We start from the raw sequence: 24,286 nt of genomic DNA, 5'->3' as shown, positions 1-24,286 counted from the left end.
AAAACATCATTTTCAATCGCTATTATTAACAATGAATTGAATCGATTCTGAGACATTGACGAATGAAGACAGTTTTTTATTAGTTTTAATTTTGAAAAGTTACGTTTACCCGTAGCGTCTGTGCTCTGAAAATGGCGGCCCTGAACATAATCTAAAAAATTCGCATATGTCAAAAAAAAGGTTTTTTTGCGAATAAAAAAAAAGGTATAACTCCAATCGAAAAAAGTTAAATGACAAAGATGAAGGTTTTTAAAAAAAACTATCAAATAAGCTTTCGATCATATAAATCGGTCGAGTAGTTTCCGAGAAAAATCCAAAAAATCGGGTTTTTTTTTGTTTTTACTTTCAAAATTTGAATTTTACATGAAATTATTTGATATTTACAGAAAGTGTAGCCCAAAACAAGCCAAAAACAATCGTTTTTGGCAAAAATCTAAAATTTTTTTTCCCCGAAGTTTCGATTTAAAAAAAAATAAATGTTTTCGTAATTCGGCTTCTCTTGCCTTAGGGATGGTCCTAAAAAAGTGTAGGGACTCATTTTCTTCGTTAAGAGTTGCACATTAACTGTTTCAAAAAAGAAAATCGATTTTTTTATGAAAAAATGGCTTTTAAAATGATGTGCACCACCAAATCGGTGTGGTAAGTTTTTAAATCGTGGATCTATTCTTCATCATTAGTCGGCACGACAAGCTTTTAAATAAGGGGTAAATCTTAAATAGGGATCAAAGTAAAAAAGTGTCAGCTGAAAACAGAATATAACATTTCTAAAATTGACTAGAATGGCGCTTGAGTAGCAAAAGGTATTTAATGTGAACTTTTCTATGCTTCTCTAACAACTTGTAGCAGCTAATTTTCTGCTTTTCTTTTCGGTGGACACTTTTTATCTCTACTCTCCATATATACAATGATATAGATGTGTTACAGTACATTACAGGTGCCTCAATTAAATCTAGTGCCACTCTTAAAATTAGCCAGATCTAGACCTGAGATACCAGGATAATCAGGTTTATCACCAGTATGAATACGCATATGCTGTATTAAATATCGATTTTGTGTAAAACCTTTCATACAAAACGTACATTTATAACGTTTCTCTCCCGTATGCATTCGTAAATGTTTACTTAAAATACCCGATTGTGAGAAACATTTACCGCATGTTTCACAAGCGTACGGTTTCTCACCGGTATGCATTCGTTTGTGTCGAGTTAAAAGATGGCCCAATGGAAATGTTTTATCGCACACATCACACGCGTGTAATTTCTCACCGGTATGAATTCGTTTATGTACAAGTAAATTACGTTGCTCTTTGAATGACTTATCACAGACATCACATGAAAATGGTTCCTCTCTTGTATGAATTCTTTTATGTATATTCACATTATTTTTTTGAGTAAATGATTTCCCACAAATATCACATGCATATGGTTTTAATCCTGTATGTGTGAGTCTATGTCTGTTCACATAATGTCGTCTGGAAAATGTTTTCCCACAAACATCACACATAAATGTTTTTTCTAGTGGTTTATGAACGTGTTTATGTCGAACTAAATGTTTTCGTGTAGGAAATTTTTTACCACAATCATCACATAAATATGTTTTATCACCACTTTGAACTTGTTTTTTAACAGTTTTTTTAGTTTGTGCTCGTTTTTTAGGTTTAACCGAAATATTTTCTTCAATTGTTTCATTTATTAAAACATTATTTTCTGAAAGATTTCCATCTGAATCATAACTTCTATCTGATTTTATATCCGTTTGAATATCCTCTGATTCCATTTTATATCCCTTATCTGTTATTTCTTCTTTAATCATAATTGTTTCTGAATGAAATTGTTTTTCAACTTTGATATAAAACGGTTTATCTTCTATTTTCAAAATTTTATGCTCTAATAAATGAGTAAAGGCCTTTTCACAAACATTACATGAAAACGACTCGTCCGTGTGAAATCGTTTATGTGAAACGAAATTAAATTCCGTTTCAAACATTTTTTCACAAATATCGCATGAAAGAGGAATGTTCGAAGGGACTTCTTTACGTTCAGATTTGATAGAAGTTTTCTGAGCATCGGATGAAAGTGATTTTTTATGTTGTTTTCGTTTATGTCGTGTTAAACTATCTCGATGAAGAAACGTTTTACCACAAATATCACATGATGAAGGCTTTTTTCCCGAATGTGTAAGTTTATGTTGACGTAAATCAAACATCTTTGCAAATTTTTTTTCACATACATCACATGAATAATTTTTTCCCTTTTTATGATTTCGTTTATGATTAGCTAAATTGATTTCCGTGGTAAATTCTTTATCACATATTTTACATGAAAAGCGTTTGTTTTCATTTTGTATTTGTTGATTTTCTACTGAAGAATTTTCGTCTAATACTTCTTCCTTAATTTCGACTTCTGGATGTAATTCATCTTCCATTTTAATTTCTTCATCGTTTATAAACAGACTATCTTTTGCACTGTTCGACATCTTTTAATTTTAGTTCACAATTGTTTACAAATTGTAAAATATTTTGATATTAGAATAATTACTTGTAACACAAACTATGAGGGCTTATGTTTCACAGACTTATATACATTAACATCATGTTATAATAACATATTGAGCACAGACTTATATTATTTATATATGTGTGATCCGGTTATCAAATCACAGATCTATATTCAATAAAGACTAACAATACTCTTCCAGCTAGCATCCAAGTCAGAAAGACTTCTTGAACAAGTCTTTTCCAAGATGTCGTAGTATTTAATATTTAATAAATTATATTTTAATTTGCGAAGTGTATTTATCAAATAATAATAAGAATTTATTAAAACAAACAACTTGCTGAAGCAGATTTGACGAAAACTAGGGTAAAAAATAAACTTTTAGGAAAGAATATAGGAACACAAGATGCAAAAAATATAAGCCAAAATGATGAAAAAGTTTATAAAGTTAATAAAATAAGTAATATTTTTGACAGTTGTAAAATCTATTGTTTTTTCTGTAAAGGGTAATATAAAAAACGTCACGAAAAAGGGTCATTTAAAAACCGATTGCCGCAATTTTACAACGTGGAAGAAGAAGAAGAAAGAAAATGAGAATCGTTTACATAAAGTAAATATTCGGATTAACCGCATATCATTTGAGTGAGGCATAAATTTAAACTAATAAGAAATAGTATTCAGTATTTATTAATTTTCATAGCAATATTATATTAGGTGGTGAGCCGGTGATATCAAAGACCAGTCATCGCGGATTTGAAAATTTCTTATATAAATCGATAGTTCAAAGTCATGCGAACAAGAAAACCTCGATAAGTTTTAATTTATTAAGCCGAAAAATGTTAAAATAATTATTTGGATTTTGGCCAGCTTTATGTTTTATGCCTTTTTAGAAAAAAACTGTTCACCAAATTTTTTGGCCTTAAAAGTCCGATTAGCCCTTTTGAAGGGTTTAATTGATAGTAAAATTTGAGTGAAAACACTTTATTTGTTTGTCGAAAATATTAAGCTATTTGATATGCTATGTGATGTATATTATAAGGATCAAACAAATATACAGTTCAATCTATTTTGGATAGAAATGTCCAATCCTCTAGCTCAGATGTAAAAAGGAGGTAAAGGCGTGGGAAGTTGAAAACTTCAATAGGCACTTCTTAGGTACTATCTGAACTTACACATAAGTCATAAACTTTAAACGCTCTATCTCAATTTGGAGGCACTGTAGAGATGAGTACGGCCCTTAATAAAACATTGAGGGCTGGAATTTTTTATTTCAGAATCCCGACACATGTGTATGTATTTATGTGTATGTGTATATGTGCGTATGTGTATGTATATGCTTGTGTTTATGCATAGGTATGAGGATGGAACTTTTAATTCCGGAACCCTGGTTTATATTATAAGCCGGGTTTGGCATGGCCATTGCATGTGTAATATATAACCTGAGGTCCCGATGTGAAGCTTTCGGGACCTCAGGTCCCTGAAGCAAATGGTCAACCTCGAGCCTGCCCGTTGGCGCCCCTGTTTTAAACTAATCGAAGCTATGGCGTCCGAACTGGCGGAGAACATTTATCACAAGGTAATCCTTTTGGCTTACAGTAGTCATGTTTTGCGGGTGTTCAAGAGAATCGGAATACTTGGCTTAACTGCCCGGCACGCGAGGATGGTGACCTCTATCAAAAACCTCCCCTAAGCATAAGGTCTGGTATTGTGCTAATGGGATGCATAACTAAGGGAAGTTAGTGCCAAGCGACCCCTACCCTGACACCGGGCCGAATCAGGTGTGGTACAGTTCATAATTTTTATTATGTTTTTACTCGTGGGGCCAAATATGGAAACAAAAATTAAAAATCCCAAATTGGACGCTACTGGAAACAGTTCAACTCAATCAGCAATAGCTTCACCTCAACCCTCAGGAACGTCGCAAGACTGACCAACAGGGAAGGGTGAAGTCTTTTCAAGGGTGAAGTCATTTACTAGGTTTTACCAGGGAGAACCGGACGAACAGAGGCACGATGCTGGAAAGGCTTGGACATATTTGTTGGAGATTTTTTAAACATGCATAGCTTTGGGCAACATACCCACGAAATGCGAAGAATACCGTATAGTATTCATACCTATACCTGATCGCCTAAGCTATGACGACGCTAAAGACTTCAGACCGATAAGCCTGGTGTCATTCTCGCTTAAATTCTTGAGCGGCTAATAGACAGGCATATTCGAGATTCGTGTCTTGCAGAGAGACCGCTATCAGAGTGCCAGTTTGCCTATCAAGCCGACCTTTCAGTGGATGCCGCAGTTCATCAACTAGTAGGGTCGATAGAGGGGCGCTATCGGAAAATGCAATGGCTTTAGGAGTCTCCTTGATATCGAGGGAGCCTTCAATAACACAACAGTTGGGGCAATACGCACTGCATTAACCGAGCGCGGGGTAGAGGACATCTTGGTAAGGTGGATCTGCAACCTGCTTGAAGTGAGTTACATTACCACAACATTAGGGGGACAATCAGTTAGAGGCGTCGTGGGTAGAGAGTGGCCGTTCTTTTGCCGCTACTGTGATACCTCGCCGTGGATAGCTTACTAACTGGTCTCAAGGAATTAGGGATATTTGCTCAGGGCTACGCTGTTGACATATCCACACTTGTCAAAGGCAGTGACGAGGGCACTATCTATGACTTGATGCAACAAGAGCTGTAGACAGTGACATTGTGGGACAAACACAGGTCATGCGAGTATAATTAACAGGTTGGAGACTGTGACCCCACTTGTGGAAATGGTACAGCACTCCACTGTTCAACTGTACCTTTTTGATAGGAAATTTCGGGTAATCGTTCCTTCCCGTGAAGAATGGGATCAAGATGCACCTAGCTTTTTATCTTCTCCTGGACTATGTCTTTATACGTATGGGTCAAGGACCGGCGATCTATCTGGTGGGGGGGGGATGGTTTATGGAGCTGGGATAAAGGAATCGATTCCTCTAGGTCAATATGCGACGGTTTCAATCGGAAATCTTCGCCCTGCTGAGAGGTTTCCAGATATGTAACTCGAATGGTTACAATGGGACACATATCAGCATCTTCTCAGATAGCCAAGCCGCTTTTCAGGCCCTTGAAGTGTCAAGATTCTGACCAAGGATAGTCTATGAATGCTACGAGGAGCTGAATCACTCGAAACTGAACAACACAGTCAGGCTGATCTGCGTTCCGGGTGACTCTAGCGTTAAAGGGAATGAAGCAGCAGACTCGTTTGTAAGAGAGGGGTCGTCTCAAACGCCCCTTTCACCTGAGTATGTCATTCCCATAGCAAGATGTTCTGTAATTTACCGAATCAAAGAATGGCTACGACAAGCCCATCTTGATTTTGATGATTCTTACGTCCATCGATTTGTCTTAACCTAGCAAGTGCTACTGAAGATATTGTAGTAATGAAAATTCAATATGGCGATCACCAGACGCTATATTGTAAAAATGTAACTGTCTTTCAATATGGCACACTAGAAACCAAACGCTTCGACCGATTTTAGTAATTCTGCCGTCAATCGATTTGCCTTGCAAGTGCAACTGAAGATATAGCAATAATGAAAATTCAAAAAAATGAATTTCGGTGAACTATGTCAAGTGGGATATCATTGAAGAGCTATTAAATAGACAAATCAATTAACGTAATAATCATCAAAATCGGTTCAAGCGTTTGGTCTCTAAAGCACCAATATCAATGGTCAATAGAGCGCTCGAAGGACTAAACATACATACATAGGCTTAAATGAAAGTCGACAAACTATGGTAAATGAGGTATCGTTCAACAGGTATTAGAAGATCTAAAAAAGGTAAAATAAAAAAAATAAAAAATAAAAAAAAAACGACTGAGTTAAATATAAATTGAAAATAAAAAATAAGTACAGCAGTTTACATAGCGACTTTAACAGTCGGGGCCCACTATTGTGAAAATTCGAGCCGGTGTAGATGTTAATGGGTCCGGACTGTTAAAAACGCTATGTAAACTGCTGTACTTGTTTTTTCTTCTCAGTTTATATTTGACTGGAATTTTATTGATTTATAAACACGCCTATGATAGCTAGCCTATCGAAAAGTGTTCATATATCATAGGCGTGTTTAAAAATCAATAAAATTTCGTCAAAAATACGTCTCATCTACTTATCAGACGGGTGAAGATCGATCTTATACCGTCTCTTAGGTCATTAACACAATTCTCGTTTTGTCATGTTAAGGCAGGTAAAAAAATTTTTTTAAGTAAACGTTCCACTGGTTTTTATTAGAATAGGTAGTTGAAAATAGCACAAAAAGACATGTAAAAAATTTTTATTTTTGAGATCACAGCTTTTTTTTATATTACATTATTCATGATAACATTAGACAAAATATGCTCTTGCGCAGGTAGTGGTAGGCTGCGGACATTCTCTCACTCTCGGTAATCTTTCTCGCACGCTACTCAGTCACCGCCATATCGATTATTTGTTTACGTTCGAGCTGTTAAGTTGGTCAATGTTATGTTTACATATTTTCAATGTCAATTTGTCTCATGAAAAATTGCAAAAAAACTGAAAAATACATTGCAAGGAATGATTTTTTCATTTCTAAAATCAAAGATTGCTCACAAAAACGTGTTCACGTTTTGTAAATCATTTGAATCAGGAAGCGGGAAAAAAGCTAAGATGGCGTCGACTGGGTACGTGCGCGAACTGAACCAAAACTCGTCATCCATCGAATATACCTTGTCTAATTCTACTATGACATTATTTACATATTAATATTGTTAACAACTCACAAAATATATATTAGAACAATTGATAAAGATTTTATAATTCTTTCTAACGTATTTTCTAAAACATCAATTTAGAAATAGCATTGGCTGCATTCGTAAAACATGAAGGTTTTCAAAATTCAATTTTCGACACTATTTATTTCAATTGTATTACTTTCCTTGACCGAAATTAAACTTTCCTTCTAAAATCTTAAAATTCTCTGATATTTCTAGATCGATTATCACCTTAATTCTTTGTTAATAGTAGGTTGAAGATTCAGAAAACAGCAAGCAAACCAAACTTTTCTAGAAACCAAAATGGAGTGATATTGATATCGAGTAGGGGTACGGCAAGGGATGAAACTCAGATGGACAGTGGGCCTCTTAAATTCAATACAAACTATCTTAAGTTACTAGTGTTCATTTTTTCATAAATGCTGTTTGAAATGATATGTAAATAATAAATTAATACGCCAGTACAAATCATACAAAAAAAAAAACTAAAATCATAAAACGCGATGTAAAGCTGATTTTTTGGTATGCTATTTGAACCCCTTGGAAGAGTTGTGCTACCTGAGTTGTGCTAAAAAGCAGCTTTAGTCGCCTTCCGGCCACCATTTGTACTAGAGTTTATTTGTACTTAAAGTTATTTCTAGAAAACTTTTTTTTCGGGTTTTACAAAAAATTTTCATAAAACTAGTGAGTTTTGAAGTTACCTACAAATTTTCATCTCTCTATCTTTTACTTTTTTGAGAAAATAGACACCAATTTTTTGTTCTAATTTGTCTCCTCAAAAGGAAACAATGATGTTTATGAAAAAATATTTCAAACAAAAGTTTATTTTTGTGTAAGGAACATTTTTTACATTTAAACTTTTGTTCTATCTCTAACAGTTTAACATAAACAAAACTCAAAATTTTAACATATCTGAAAATCAAGTAAATTTTTAAGCATCATATCTCAAAAAACTTTTAGACATACGGAGCTGTGGGCTGGATTTAATTATTTCAAATTTAATATGTCAAAAGCTCATAGTTTTTGAACTGAACTGCAAAAACTGACTAGAAAACTTAGATCGAATTCGATATAAGATGTGTGCCTTTGAAACTAACATTTTTCATTTGAAGCATATTCCTCGATTAAATTTATTTATCGAGTTTCAAGCATGTAAGCGATTGAGACTTAAAAAGAACAGCCAATATAGAATTAATTATATAATATTCACCCATGTCACCCTAGCCCCCCCCCACCATCGCAAACCAAATTGGCTCAACCCAAAAGGCTTGGCTAGGTTGACGTCACGCTAGCCCCCCTAAATCGTAATGACGGCACAAAACCAAAAAGTGAATATATGGAAATTAGTTGCTATTTATGTGCTTTAAGAAACCGGTAAAACATTTACGAAAATGTCTACCGTTTACAGTGAAACCTATACATGCCCTTCCCCTACTGCCACAAAAAAAATTCGTTCTACCCAAAAAATTTTGTGCTATTTATGTGCTAATTAGTTGCTCTATTCCCGATTTTGTTGCTCAAGCCGTTTGGCAGGAATCAACGCTTAAAAGTGGGGGGGCTAGGTTGACGTCACGCTAGCCCTCCCAAATCGTAACGCCAGCACAAAACCAAAAAGTGAATATATGGGAATTAGTTGCTATTTCTGTGCTTTAAGAAACCGGTAAAACATTTATACTTATAACAACTTAATTAATTCACTAATCAGATACTGATATAAATTTTTTTTTGTTTGAATTTTGACTAAAAATGGCGACATTTTCTTAGCTTTTTAGTGCCTAAACAATTTCACTGTCCGTAATAAAGTGTGAAAAACATTACAAGGAACTTTCAAAAAAATGACTATGGTTTGGGTGCAACGTATAGAATGGCATGTGGACAAACTATGCCAGTGTCTCTTAGAATTTTAGGATTATCTTGACAGTCGTCATATTTAATCCACATGCCATTTCTATAAGAGATACAACTATAGTGTCCAATTTCCTGAAAGTTCCGAGTAATGTTTTTGTCGGGAGGTTTGCTAATTTTAAAATGTACTATTCCGGAGAGTGTATAGTGTCTTAGGAATATTTTTTAAGAGAACACTAATTTCTTCTTCATTGATATTGTACGTTTCTATTATGATGAACGTTCTTGTAAATAATAAATAAATGTATATTATTGGCTATTTGTTTACAAATTTTCAATCTACTGCAAGTTTAATTCCCTGATTTGAACACCCAAAATATTATATGATAATTGAAAACTAGGATCCGATGAAATACGCTTACATTATTAATATAAAACTGATTTTTTTATTAAAATAATGTAATAGCGTATATAACATTTGTGAAGTGTGAGTGCTTCATGACGTAAGTTATCTTGCAATACGTTTGAAAAAATTATCTTAGAATGATACGCACCTATTTCCGAAATTGTAGTGGTTTCAAAACCTTGACATTCTGGTTGACAGCATCTTCGCAACCCTTCGATGGAAATACTTTTTTCTATTTCAGAAAAAATTTCCTTCTAATAGTTGCAATAAAGAAACTGGAACTATTTGCAAACATTTCCGTCTTTCTTCATTGCATTCGCTGCATTTTGAAACCTCTTTTAATGAAGGATACTTTTCAAATAATTTTCGACACAAATGTGCCACTGTGACTTCACATTTAATTATAATTAAATCGTTTGTTGATTTTATATTTTCAAATATTTCTCGAAGGATTAACGCTCGCAATCTATAAGATTGTTTTTTAACCCCACGAGAGGCCATTTCTCGAACCAATTCAAAAAATTTTAAATTAAGATCTATTTCTATTAAATTTTTTATGACTTCGGAGTCGAAATACGCTGCGACAAACAATTGCAAAACACTATCAAATGCGCAGGTGTTAGTTAGCATGTATTTATTTTTATCTATTAATATAGATCTCAAAGATAATGTATTTCCATTGCGAATTATCGGTATTTTTTGAATATTATTTTCTAATGTACATTCATTTACAATCCTCCCCTTTTGCAAATATCTTCCTTTTGATTGTTTTATTTCCTTTCCCATTCCCCGCCAGTCTTCAACTTCATTGGACGCTATTATATTTTCTGCATTATTTTCGTAAATGTTTTACCGGTTTCTTAAAGCACATAAATAGCAACTAATTCCCATATATTCACTTTTTGGTTTTGTGCTGGCGTTACGAATTGGGGGGGGGGCTAGCGTGACGTTAACCTAGCCCCCTCACGTTTAATCGTTGATTCCTGCCAAACGGCTGGAGCAACAAAATCGGGAATAGAGCAACTAATTAGCACATAAATAGCACTAAATTTTTTTTGGGTAGAACGAATTTGTTTTGTGGTAGTAGGGGAAGGGCATGTATAGGTTTCACTGTAAACGGTAGACATTTTCGTAAATGTTTTACCGGTTTCTTAAAGCACATAAATAGCAACTAATTCTCATATATTCACTTTTTGGTTTTGTGTCTTCATTACGATTTGGGGGGGCTAGCGTGACGTCAACCTACCCGCCCCCCCACTTTTAATCGTCGATTCCTGCTAAACGGCTGGAGCAACAAAATCGGGAATAGAGCAACTAATTAGCACATAAATAGCACAAAATTCTCATATATTCACTTTTTGAATTTGTGCCGTCATACGATTTGGGGGGGCTAGCGTGACGTCAACCTAGCCCCCCAATTTCAATCGTCGATTCCTGCTAAACGGCTGGAGCAACAAAATCGGGAATAGAGCAACTAATTAGCACATAAATAGCACAAAATTCTCAAATATTCATTTTTTGAATTTGTGCCGTCATTACGATTTGTGGGGGCTAGCGTGACGTCAACCTAGTCCCCCCACATTTAATCGTTGATTCCTGCTAAACGGCTGGAGCAACAAAATCGGGAATAGAGCAACTAATTAGCACATAAATAACACAAAATTTTTTGGGTTGAGCCAATTTGGTTTGCGATGGTGGGGGGGCTAGGGTGACATGGGTATAATATTCTATATAACTGCATCCGATTTTTTATAAAATTGTTTAAAATTCTAAATTAATTATATTTAATTATTTATAAACTATATAATAAAAAAAGAAAAAAACAATTGACTGAGTTAATTATTGAAATACCATGTATAGACAAAAAAAATTGTCTATAAATGGAATTTTTTTTCCCTTTTCTAAGTAAAGAAAGATAGCTACTCTTAGATAGCCACAGTCGTGTATATACATATCACACGACTATGGTATCACATACACATAACTGATATTCCCATATAATACGTACTATATAATGTTATAACCTAATTTGCGCCCTCACGGGAAAATAGTGATGTTTACGAAAAAATGTTTCAAACAAAAGTTATTATTTTCTATAAGGGACATTTTTTACAATTAAACTTTTGTTCTAACGGTTTACGAGATGGGTCCTACGGATCCAAGACCCTATTGACCTATGTTGCTCAGTTACTAACTCAATCTTACTTTTAAGTCCTGATCACACTACAAAAATGTCAGCTTGATATTTATTTTCGTTTTTGAGTTATCTTGTTTACGGACAGACTGACAACCGAAAATGGACTAATAAGGTGAATTTATGAACACATATACCAAAATCGTCCGTAGCATCAATATTTTTAAGCGTTACAAACTTGGGATTTAACTTAGTATACTTTGATATAAATTACATATATAGATTGCTTTTTATACCATATATTTATAAAATATATCAATGTATACTAAGTTTTGTTCCAAGTTTGTAACGCTTAAAAATATTGATGCTACGATCAAAATTTTGGTATAGTTGTTTATAAAATCATCTAGATAGTTAATTTCGATTGTCTGTCTGTTTGTCTGCCCGTTCGTTAACACGATAACCTATAAAAACGAAAAAAGATGAAGCTGAAATTTTTATAGCGTACTTAAGACGTAAAAAGTGACGTCGAGTTTGTAAATGAGCAACGTTGGTCAATTGGATTTTGGGCCCGTAGGACCCATTTTGTAAACCATTATAGATATAACAAAAGTTTAAATGTAAAAAATGGTTCCACTAAAAAAATAAACAATTTTTGTTTGAAACATTTTTTTGTAAATATCACTGTTTACCCGTGAGGGAAAATTATATAGTACGTGTTATATGGGAATATCAGTTATAAGTTTGTGATATATATGTATGTATGGCTACCTAAGAGTGGCAATCTTTTTTTATTTACATGACGTTAAAAAAACAAACGATTGTGGAATCAACACTGTCTATACATGGTATTTCAACAGTTAACTCAGTCAATTGTTTGTTTTCACTTGTTTTAAATAACAAAGGTTCTCTCATAAAAAATCAATGAAAATATTTGTTATTATACCATGTATATATGAAATATACATAGTATATTAAGTTTAGTCCCAAGTTTGTAACGCTTAAAAATAATGATGCTAGGAAAAAAATTTTGTCATAAGTGTTCATAAAATCACCTAATTAGTCCATTTCCGGTTGTCTGTCCGTCCGTCCGTCTGTGGACACGATAACTTAAAAACGAAAAAAGATATCGAGCTGAAATTTTTACAGCGTACTCAGGACGTAAAAAGTGAGGTCAAGTTCGTGAGCAAATGAGCATCATAGGTCAATTGAGTCTATCGTAGGACCCATCTTGTAAACCGTTAGAGATAGAACAAAAGTTTAAATGTAAAAGATGTTCCTTATCAAAAATTAAACAACTTTTGTTTGAAACATTTTTTCGTAAACATCACTGTTTACCCGTGAGGGCACCAATTAGGCGGAAATTTTATAATATGTACTATACTTGATTATCAATTATGTATGTGACACATGTTTGTATGTGTAATGTGATAAAGAAATCAACACTGACTATGCATGGTATTTCAACAATTAACTCAGTCAATTGTTTGTTTTCACTTGTTTTTTGTTCGAATCACAAGAATTATGCATTAAAAAAATTTTTTTTCAGATAAAAATTAACTTTTTTCCTCTTTAAAACAATTTTTTTTGTCTGAATTATTTATTAACTTTCCAGTATAAGAAGTTATTACAATAGGTCCGATTTTCGAAATCGAAATTTTCAACATATCTTTACGTTTCATGGTCAGGATAAAGCATTAACACTGATTTGGAGAAGAAGTATGTGCACGTATATACGTCCGTAGACATTTTTTCATCGTCAACACAGCGCGAACAACCAATGAAATCGACAATCGAAGCGTATTAATGGTAACATGATCCGAAAAGAATTTCATAACATTCGGTCTAGTCATTTCGAGTCTTATTTCTTTTAAATATGTATAACTATTTATTATGCTGGGAAATTATTCGTGTGGACTCCAAGGGTCACACCATACCTTATCCACGGCTTGTTAAGTTATTTTGCAAATATCAACTTACAAAAAGCACCCTGTAACCACCCTGTGACACCCTGAATTTATGCTGCAATGTTGGCATTCAAATAAATACCTTTGGCCAACTAAGACGGACCCGTGTCCCATATATTATTGAGTTTCAGACCCCAAGGGTACGGTATTCTCTCAGTACGATCTACTTTTTCTTCTCTGTACAATTAAAAATAGGTATAACGTCAGACTCCTAAGCCTTAGAGTACGGTACTCTCTTAGTACGGTCTACTTGTTGTTCGGTTCTTCCCTGTACAATTTTACATTTCTTAATCCACTTCATAACTTCTACGATGACGGTTCAAAATAAATTCTTTTATTTTGATGAACTTTTCATCGACATTAAAAACCCCGCATGACATTTGACATGTTGCGTAAGTCCATTGTGATGAGCAAATCCTTTATCACAAACACCACACTTATACGGTTTATGAGCACTGTGAATTCGTTCATGTTGTAATAAATTTCCATGTTGTGTAAATGTTTTATCACAAACACCACATTTAAATAATTTCACCCCATTATGAATACGTTCATGTTGCATTAAATTACCTTGTTGTGTAAAACCTTTGTAACAAATACTGCATTTATATGGTTTCTGTCCTGAATGCACTTGTTGATGTTTAATTAAACTACTGGATTGTGAGAAACGTTTCCCGCATGTTTCACAAGAGTACGGTTTTTCCCCGGTATGCGTGCGTAAATGTTCGGGTAAATGACTTTGTGTGGTAAACTTTTTATCACAAATATGACACTTGTAAGGTTTTTCTCCGGTATGAATTCTTTTGTGCTGAGTTAAACTGCCTTGAGCTGTATACGTTTTATGACAAATTTCACAAGTGTATGGTTTTTCGCCTGTGTGAATACGTTTATGCTGAATTAAACTACTATGCCGTTTAAAAATTTTCTCGCATGTATCGCATTTAAAAATTTGAATAACTTTATTTTTGACTTGTGGTAGTTCACCTTCTTTTAAATCTACGGTACACATTTGTGATATACTCAAATACTCATCTTCTATACTTTCCTCATTTTCGGAGCTTTCTTCTTTAATTACTATTAATTCTGTATTGACATTTTCCCTATTACCGTCTTTGGTTAAATGAATATGGGTTATTTCATTCATCTTAACACAAATTTATAGTTTTATTTAAAGTAAATGCCAATATTTAATTTTTGGTTGAAATTTGAAAATCCTAGGATAAACTAAAAACAAGGATAAACTAATAACATTATATATTATTCTTAAGCGTGTAACGAATGCCAAAACGTCAAAATTTAGAAAGTTTACTTGTTTAGGTTCCGTTCAAAAAAACAAAAGATTAACAAGTGTTCTAAACACGACCTTAAATTTAACCTTTTATTACACGTCAGTCAAATTCTACCATAGAGATATGAAGATGGAGAACGCTAGCCTGTAAGTGGTTGCGATATGCGAAGCGAGAGAGAAGACTGTAAGTAAGTAAGAAGAAGTCAGTAAGTTCCCCTGTGTCTTTGTCTAATACATATACTTATACTTACTAATACATATAATAAATATATATGTACATATGATTATGATTAAGGACACAGGCAAACTCACTGACAGTCTTCTCTCTCATTCATCATATCGCATCCACTTACAGGCTAGTAGACCCTCGTGTTCTCTATGTATAATATTCTATGAATTCTACATTAAAATCTTGCGATGTAAAGCTGCTTTCTTAATAAGTTATTTGAAACCATAAAGGGATAGTGAAACTACGTTTTGTAAGTGTACGCTGGTAGCACAACTTGTTTGCTCACAAAACGTATTTTCACACTCTCCTATAAGGGGTCCAAATAACATACCAATAAATCAGTTTTACATATCAAATACATACAGCTGTCGCTTTGAGCTCTTCGATATCTCTGGATAATTGTTGGCGCATTTTTTATGGTCGATAGTTTATAGTTTCTAAAACAAACAAAAATTAACTCACGTAAATTATTTACTATTGGATTTCTTATGTATTCTGTTAGACGTAAAACGTTTTCTAAAAGTATTTCATCATATTGCCTTTTCTTTAAGAAATAACATTTTAGTATAAAAAAATTTGAAAATTTAAAATAACATTTTAGAAGAAAAAATTTTTTGATAACGTCATATTTAAGCTATCGCTCTGAAAAAACGCTGCAGGGAATTTTTTGGACACTATGACCACTTGATAACATTAATAATTATTTAAAAATAAAATATTTTGTCCGACAAAAATACTGCACCGATGAGCTTATCTACGACCTCGAACATGTACTTTAAGTATTTTTGCCTTTCAATGCCATAATTAATTCTAGCTGAATTGCCCGACTAATTCTCTTCTGTGTTTTTTCAGACCGATAGCTTAAATATGACGCTATCGTGCTTATTTGAAAACGCAACACTTTCGAAAAAAGTCGTTGAGAGAAAGTTTGATAGACTCACCAAAAGGAAGCCATTCGCGAAGTTTCAAGTATGCATTAATCATTTAACAAAGCACTCTTTCTGTTCCAAGGTCTACAATAAGTAATTTCTCCTAAACATGCTTTTCGCATATACTTGATGCAAGTTTTATATTTTTACAAATCCACTGTATTCAATGTTTTTATGGCATGCCTTACTGTAGTTTCTCTGAACGTAGCCAAATGTTGTTGACATTCAATTTAAATGGCTTCATTTGTGAACTTGTATAAAATATGCATGTAGAAAGAAAGAAAATGCTAAATAATTCATTTAATAATTTTGATATTCAATTTGTTAACACAGAAAACATTAAACTTGAACAACAATTAAATACGGAAATTATTGAAGAAAGTGAAACAATGGAGATTGTAAGAATTAAAAAAGAAATACTTGAGGAAACTTTTACAAAGGAAGATGTATTAATTGAAGAAGAAATACCAGAAGAAGATTTTGAACATGTACTGCTTAAAGAAGAAATGCAAGAAGAAACCACCGAAACTGTTACAATGGAATATGGAAGACTAAGTGAAGAGTTCATTGATAAAAAGGAAAATGGGGAAGAAATTGGTGAAAATATTTTGGAAAATCATCGGATTAATAATGAACAGAAACGTTTTACATGTGACGTTTGTAATAAAACATTTAATCATAAACATAATTTAATTAAACATAAAAGAATCCATACTGGAGAAAAACCTTTTTCTTGTGAAGTTTGTGACAAAAAATTTAATTCTCAAAGTGATTTAGCTCGACATAAACTAATTCACACCGGAGAAAAACCTTATTCATGTGAAATTTGTAATAAAAAATTTACTCAAAAACATAGTTTAATTAGACATAAACAAAGTCATTTTCGAGGGAAAAAATTGGATTCTGAAATTGTTACTTTGGAACATGGAAGAATTAAAAAAGAAATATCCGACGGAAATTTTGAAACGACACCTGTAGCAATTAATAATGAAGAAAAACGTTTTTCTTATGAAGTTTGTGATAAAACGAAAACTCATCAAAGCAGTCTAAATGTAAATAAAGGAACTCATATTAAAGAAAAATCGTTTTCATGTGAAGTTTGTGGTAGAAAATTTAATTCGCAAAATTATTTAACTCGTCATAAACTAATTCACACCGGGGGAAACGGTTATTCGTGTAAAGTTTGTGATAAAACATTTTCCAAGATGCATCAATTATATATTCATAAACGAATTCATATTGGAAACAATACGTTCTCATGTGAATTTTGTAATAAAGAATTTAGTAATCATAGCAACTTAGTTATTCATAAACGAACTCATACTGGAGAAAAACCTCATTCTTGTGAAATTTGTAATAAAACATTTAATAGCAAAGGAAATTTAATTAAACATAAACGAATACACACTGGAAACAAACCATTTACATGTCAAGTTTGTGATAAGGCATTTAATCAGCAACATAGTTTAATCAGACATAAAAGAATTCATACTGGCGAAAAACCTTATTCATGTGAAGATTGTGAAAAAAAATTTACGTTTCAACATGGTTTAATTCAGCACATGCGAATTCATACTGGCGAGAAACCTTTTTCATGCGAAATTTGTAATAAATCATTTACTGTCAGTAGTCATTTAATTGTACATAAACGAACTCATACTGGCGAAAAACCTTTTTCTTGTGAAGTTTGTGATAAAAAATTTAATACGCAAAGTGATTTAATTCGGCATAAACAAACTCACTCGAAATCTAGTCAAAAACATCATTCAAATCTACATATTGGACATTTGAATATGAAATCTGAAACTATTACAAGAGTTAAAGAAGAAATACCAGAGGAAATCGTTAAAATTGAACATGTATTTATTAAAGAAGAAATATCAGACGAAAATTTTTAAATGAGAACTATATAGTATAGGAGCTCGCATAGTTTTCGAGGGAGAATTTTATTATTGCTGATTTTATGATATGCTGTTTAGTAATGCGCAGCCTAAGTATACAGGTCATAACACTAAATTTTAAAAGAATTTTATTATGTCTGTAATTTTAAAATTATGTTATTTAAGTATACAAAAACCTAAAATTAATTTGCCAGACGGTAATTCGGTTGCTAAATCTTGAAAAAAAGCGAAAAAGTTATGAAAAATAAATGACATTTGTTAAATATATATCTTATTTTATGTTTTTTTCTAAGTGTGGTAAATGGCTGTGGTCGTTTAGGCGCTAGCATTTTGTAATTATTTTAGTGATTACTAGTTCCGAGTTCGAATTCAGCAGCAATCATCATTTTTTTTTTTAAATTTATTATCTTATTTCTATTGAATTTTTTATAATTTTTGTTATATTGAACGTTTCTCATTTTATTTTTTGATAACTCTGTACGATTCACTTGATATAATACTCGTGATATAATATTAATATATATATATATAATTAATAATAATAATAATAACAATAAAAATCGACCCATTCTTCTTTCTTTAAATAATCATTGTGTCCCATTTTTGAACGCACAGGATAAAAACTACTAAACTCAACCAACTCCTCTATTGAACAAATTCAACCTAATAATTAAAACTTCGTAACTAAGACGATACAGAATTATCACAAAATAAAATATGAAACGTTCATTACAATAAAAGTTAAATAAATTAAAAAATTTAAAGAATTACATAAGATAATAAATTTAAAAAAAAAAAAAGGTTACTGCTGCTGGATTTGAACTCGGAACTAGTAATCACTAAAATTATTGCAGTTGCTAACGACCACAGCCATTTACCACACTTGGAAAAAAACATAAAATAAGATATATATTTAACAAATGTCATTTATTTTTCATAACTTTTTCACTTTTTTCAAGGTTTAGCAACCGAATTACCGCCTGGCAAATTAATTTTAGATTTTTGTATACTTAAATAACATAATATTAAAATTACAGACATACTAAAACACTTTTAAAAGGATTATTACCTGTAACATTTAGGCTGCGCAGTACTAAACGCAACCACTACCGCCAGCCAGATGACCCAAGCTCTAACTGAAAGAGCAAGAAGAACAACATATCATAAAATCAGCAATAATAAAATTCTTGTTCTGCTGACGTTGCGAGCTCCTGTACCAATACCAGTTGATAGTAATGAAGAAAAACGTTTTTCATGTGAAGAATACACAGAATATTCTTTGAAATTATGTCTAATTTTTCAGAATGAATAATAACAATTCCTTATATAATCCATTTTATTACTAAGTAACTCCTTTTTACTAATAACAATACCCTGCACCCTTATCAGCTGCACAAACACCTAATGACGCAGTACAGGAGTGAGTACTGTTTTTAAATAAATTTCATTAAGCTCAAATGAGAGGGCCGCGAAGTTTCGGTGAGTAGAGTACAGAAGTGAGTACTGTTTTTAAATAAATTTCATTAAGCTCAAATGAGAGGGCAGCGAAGATTCGGGGAGTAGGAAGAGGAGGGTGCGAAGCGGCCAACGTGGATGCGATCGAGGCCGTGAGAGAAGGCGCGGGAGCAGTCATCGAGAGATTGCGGAAATGGTGGAGACTTTAAAAGTAATTTCAAAAAAACCATTTTGAATATATTATTGAATTATGAATTATCATTTTTGAAAATAATAATAATAAATATAAATAAAAAAATAAACAACTTTTGTTTGAAATTTTTCGTTAACATCTTCAGGGGCCAACTTTTGGTGTCCATTTTCTCCAAAAATAGAAAAGATATGAAGATAAAAATTTGTAGAAAGCTTCAACTAGTGATGAGCTTTATAAAAATTTTTGAAAAAAAAAAAAAACGATATAAAAGTTTTATTGAAATTACTTCGAAATATTTTTAAAATTTTCGAAAACCAATACAAACTGCGACCGGAAAGTGATGTAAAGCTGCTTTTTTGGTATGTTATTAACCCCCAAGGGGAATGTGAAACAATGTTTTATTAACAAAAAATAAGTTGTGCCACCTGCGTAATAGCTAGAAACAGAAAAAAATTCAAAAATTTGAATTTAAAATTTTTTTTACTTGCAAAACATAGTTTCACATTCCCTAAAGGGTCCAAATAACATACCAAAAAAGCTACTTTACATCGCGTTTTGCGATTTTAATGTAGATTTCGACTAGCGTATATATAGTTTGGAAGAAATTAAATCTTTGTAAGCAAAATAAAGTTTAACTTTTTTAAAACGATTTATTATAAATTATTTTAAATTTGATGATAAAATTTATATACAAAATGACGGTTTACCTTTGGGAGCACCAACATCACCATTATTTGCAGAAATATTCATGAATTATTTTGAGAATATTCTTTTCGAAAACAAAAATCAATAAACAATATAATATTCTGGCGACGATATGTTGATGATATATTTTGCATTTGGTCTGGAACTTCTAGGCAATTATCCAACTTTTTAGAACTTTTTAATAAATTTAATCCCAAAATTCAATTCACTGTGGAAACAGAAATTAATAAATCGATTAACTATTTAGATTTAAACATATCAATTGGTTCCAAATTTCCAAATTCTTCATATCAATCATGGTCTATTAAAATGTCCTCCTTTAATAGTTACGTACACCGACTTTTGCATGTTCCTTTAGTTAATCAAAATTATAAAAAAGAATTAAATATCAAATTTATTGCAAGTAAAAACGGATACAACCCTAAAATTATAGACAATTTAGTAGAAAAGAAAATAGAAAAAATTGTTTGATATAAACAAAGAAAACAATTGGGCCTCTCTACCGTATACTTAAGTTTTGGATCGAAAATTGGGACTATTTTCAGAAAATATAATTACAACATTATATTTTCAAATAATTTAACGTTCAAATCATCAAAATTATTAGTAAATAATAAACAAAAAACTTTAAATAAAGAAAAATCAGGTATTTACCAAATTAATTGTGTAGAATGTCCCGTTACGTATGTGGGGCATCCATTCGACTAAAAAACATTGGTGCAACAGCTTTTTTAGAATTTTTCTTTCAAAATTTTACACACATGCGAGAAAGGGAAGCTTATGAACGTTTTAGAAGGGTTAGAAATTTGGAAAAATTAAAAAACAACGTGTAATCGATAAAAAGGATATGTTACGAACTCCTATTTTGAGTCTTTTCAAATAGTTTTCTTTAAATTTTCATTTCAGTTTCCAAGGTAATCATACTAACATCAAAAAATTTACATGATATTCATTTTGTTATATTTATTATAAACAAATGTATAAATTAAATTGAATATAATAACATTATAATAATTTTTTAGAAGCGCTTATTGCGCGCTGTTTTTTTAATACATATTACTTTTTTTGTTTGATTATTACAAACTTTTGAAGCTTATATTAATATTTTTTAAATCTATTTTCTAATTAATTCATTAATTAGTAAATACTTAATTAATTTTATTCATTCCTAATTATCATAAATAAATTATTAATTATTAACATAACAAGTGAAAACAAATAATTGACTGAGTTAGTTGTTGAAATACCATGCATAAATAGTGTTGATCACTCTATCACATTGCACATACATATTATTTATACATATTATACAAAATATCTGGATGACCGAGCTTTGCTCGGTTATTCGCCAATAGATGTCAGCAAGAGTCATATTTTTCACTTTAGACTACTCAAACGCCTCCTTTTTGTTATGTTATAATTTGCATTGCATTTCATTAACTACGTTATACACCAATAGATGTCTGATGAATTTTTCATGAAAAGACGGATAAAACGACATTTCTGATAAATGAAACCTAGCTAGATCGACTTATCGCCCCAAAAAACCCCTACATACTCATTTTCATGAAAATCGTTGGAGCCATTTCCAAGATCGTTGATATATATATATATATATATACAAGAATTGCTCGTTTAAATATATAAGATAATATGTATAAACATATTATGTATATTTATACAAATTATATAATACATACAATTTACTCCTTCACGGGTAAACAGTGATGTTTACGAAAAAATGTTTCCAAAAAAAGTTGTTTATTTTTTGATAAGGAACATTTTTTACATTTAAACTTTTGTTCTATCTCTAACGGTTTACAAGATGGTTTCTACGGACCCATAGGTCAACACCCAATTGACATGTTGCTCATTTACGAACTCGACCTCACTTTTTACGTCCTAAGTACGCTATAAAAATTTAAGCTTGATATATTTTTTCGTTTTTAAGTTATCGTGCCCACAGACGGACGGACGGACAACCGGAAATGGACTAATTAGGTGATTTTATGAACACCTATGACAAAATTTTGTTCATAGTATCAATATTTTTAAGCGTTACAAACTTGGGACTAACAACACACTCAACCCAACCCAACCCAACAACACACTCAACCCAATCCAACCCAACAACACACTCAACCAAACCCAATCCAACAACACACTCAACCCAACCTAACCCAACAACACACTCAACCGAACCCAACTCAACAACAAACTCAACCGAACAAAACCCAACAACACATTCAACCCAACCCAACAACATACTCAACCGAACCCAACCCAACAACACACTCAACCCAACCCATAGGTCAAGACCCAATTGACCTGTGTTGCTGATTTACGAACTCGACCTCACTTTTTAGGTCCTGAGTACGCTATAAAAATTTCAGCTTGATATCTTTTTCCGTTTTTGAGTTATCGTGCCCACAAACGGACGGACGGATGGATGGACGGACGGACAACTGGAAATGGATTAATTAGGTGATTTTATGAACACCTATACCAAAATTTTGTTCGTATCATCAATATTTTTAAGCGTTACAAACTTGAGCATCATTGGTCAATTGGGTCTTGGATCCATAGGACCCATCTTTTAAACCGTTACAGATAGAACAATAGCTAAATGTAAAAAATGTTCTTTATAAAAAAATAAACAACTTTTGTTTGAAACATTTTTTCGTAAACATCACTGTTTACCCGTGAGAGCGCAAATTGTATAGTATGTATTATATGGGAATGTCATATATAGGTATACGTGCGACATGTATGTATGTGTAATGAACACTGTCTATTTATCTGTCTATTATCGTATTTCAACATTTAATTCAGTCAATTGTTTGTTTTCACTTGCTTTTTTATACAAGTGACTATTTTTACATGTTAAGTTTTAAATTACCCACAACCTCTTATACTTAAACTTAAATAAAACAAGTGAAAACAAACAATTGACTGAATTAATTGTTGAAATACCATGTATAGACAGTGTTGATTACTCTGTCACATTACGCACATACATGTCGCACGTATACCTATATACGACATTCCCAGAAAGAAAAAGTTTTAATAAATCAGAAATCAGTTTTATTGAAAGTTTTAATAAGTCAGAAAAACTCTGAATAAGTCTTTTTACAGCCGTAAAAAAATTATTAAGAACTTTTTTTAAGCATTAAAAAGTATGAAAAAGTCTTACTACTGAATAACTCTTCTGGCAGAGTCTCAATTCTTGGAATTATTCCGACTTATTACTTCTTATTATACCATGTATATATGAAATATACATAGTATATTAAGTTTTTATACCATGTATATATGAAACATACATAGTATATTAAGTTTAGTCCAAAGTTTGTAACGATTAAAAATAATGATGCTAGGAAAAAAATTTTGTCATAGGTGTTCATAAAATCACCTAATTAGTCCATTTCCGGTTGTCCGTCCGTCCGTCTGTGGACCCGATAACTCAAAAACGAAAAAAGATATCGAGCTGAAATTTTTACAGCGTACTTAGGACGTAAAAAGTGAGGTCAAGTTCGTAAATGAGCATCATAGATCAATTGGGTCTTGGGTCCTACGGACCCATCTTGTAAACCGTTAGAGATAGAACAAAAGTTTAAATGTAAAAAATGTTCCTTATCAAAAATTAAACAACTTTTGTTTGAAACATTTTTTCGTAAACATCATTGTTTACCCGTGAGGGCGCCAATTAGGTGAAAATTTTATAATATGCACTATACTTGAATATCAGTTATGTATGTGTCACATGTTTGTTTGTGTAATGTGATAAAGAAATCAACACTGACAACACTGAAATCAACACTTGTTACTTTTTATTAAGATTTATTCCGACATTATAAAACTTTTTTAGAGTTTTTAAGAGAAAATAAAACTTCGAGAAATGTTATTCAGACTTATTAACAGTTTCTTTTTTCCATAAGGGTTTCTATGGTTTTCCATTAAGTTTGC

At 32.1% G+C, this 24,286-nt stretch overlaps 2 protein-coding genes across 2 annotated transcripts in view; both read right to left on the bottom strand.

Moving 5' to 3' along the window:
• Positions 1-455: 455 nt before the first annotated feature.
• Positions 456-2,475, bottom strand: LOC123293122 (zinc finger protein OZF-like). Its single transcript, XM_044873836.1, has 2 exons — positions 1,856-2,475; positions 456-1,606 (listed from the first exon to the last, which is right to left on the bottom strand). Exons 1-2 carry the CDS (start codon positions 2,473-2,475, stop codon positions 940-942), a joined length of 1,287 nt encoding a protein of 428 aa, XP_044729771.1. The 3' UTR covers positions 456-939.
• An 11,080-nt stretch (positions 2,476-13,555) lies between these two features.
• The window catches only part of LOC123293121 (zinc finger protein 91-like), a 49,186-nt gene continuing 38,455 nt past the window's right edge, over positions 13,556-24,286 (bottom strand). Inside the window, exon 8 of the mRNA XM_044873835.1 lies at positions 13,556-14,442. Coding sequence (XP_044729770.1) covers positions 13,955-14,442 — 488 coding nt within the window. The 3' untranslated portion in view covers positions 13,556-13,954. The remainder of the gene's footprint in view (positions 14,443-24,286) is intronic.

Source organism: Chrysoperla carnea, chromosome 2 (genome assembly GCF_905475395.1).
Source record: "Chrysoperla carnea chromosome 2, inChrCarn1.1, whole genome shotgun sequence".
Classification (NCBI taxonomy): domain Eukaryota; kingdom Metazoa; phylum Arthropoda; class Insecta; order Neuroptera; family Chrysopidae; genus Chrysoperla; species Chrysoperla carnea.
Note: the sequence above shows the minus strand (reverse complement) of the source record. Positions and strands in the feature narration are given on the sequence as shown.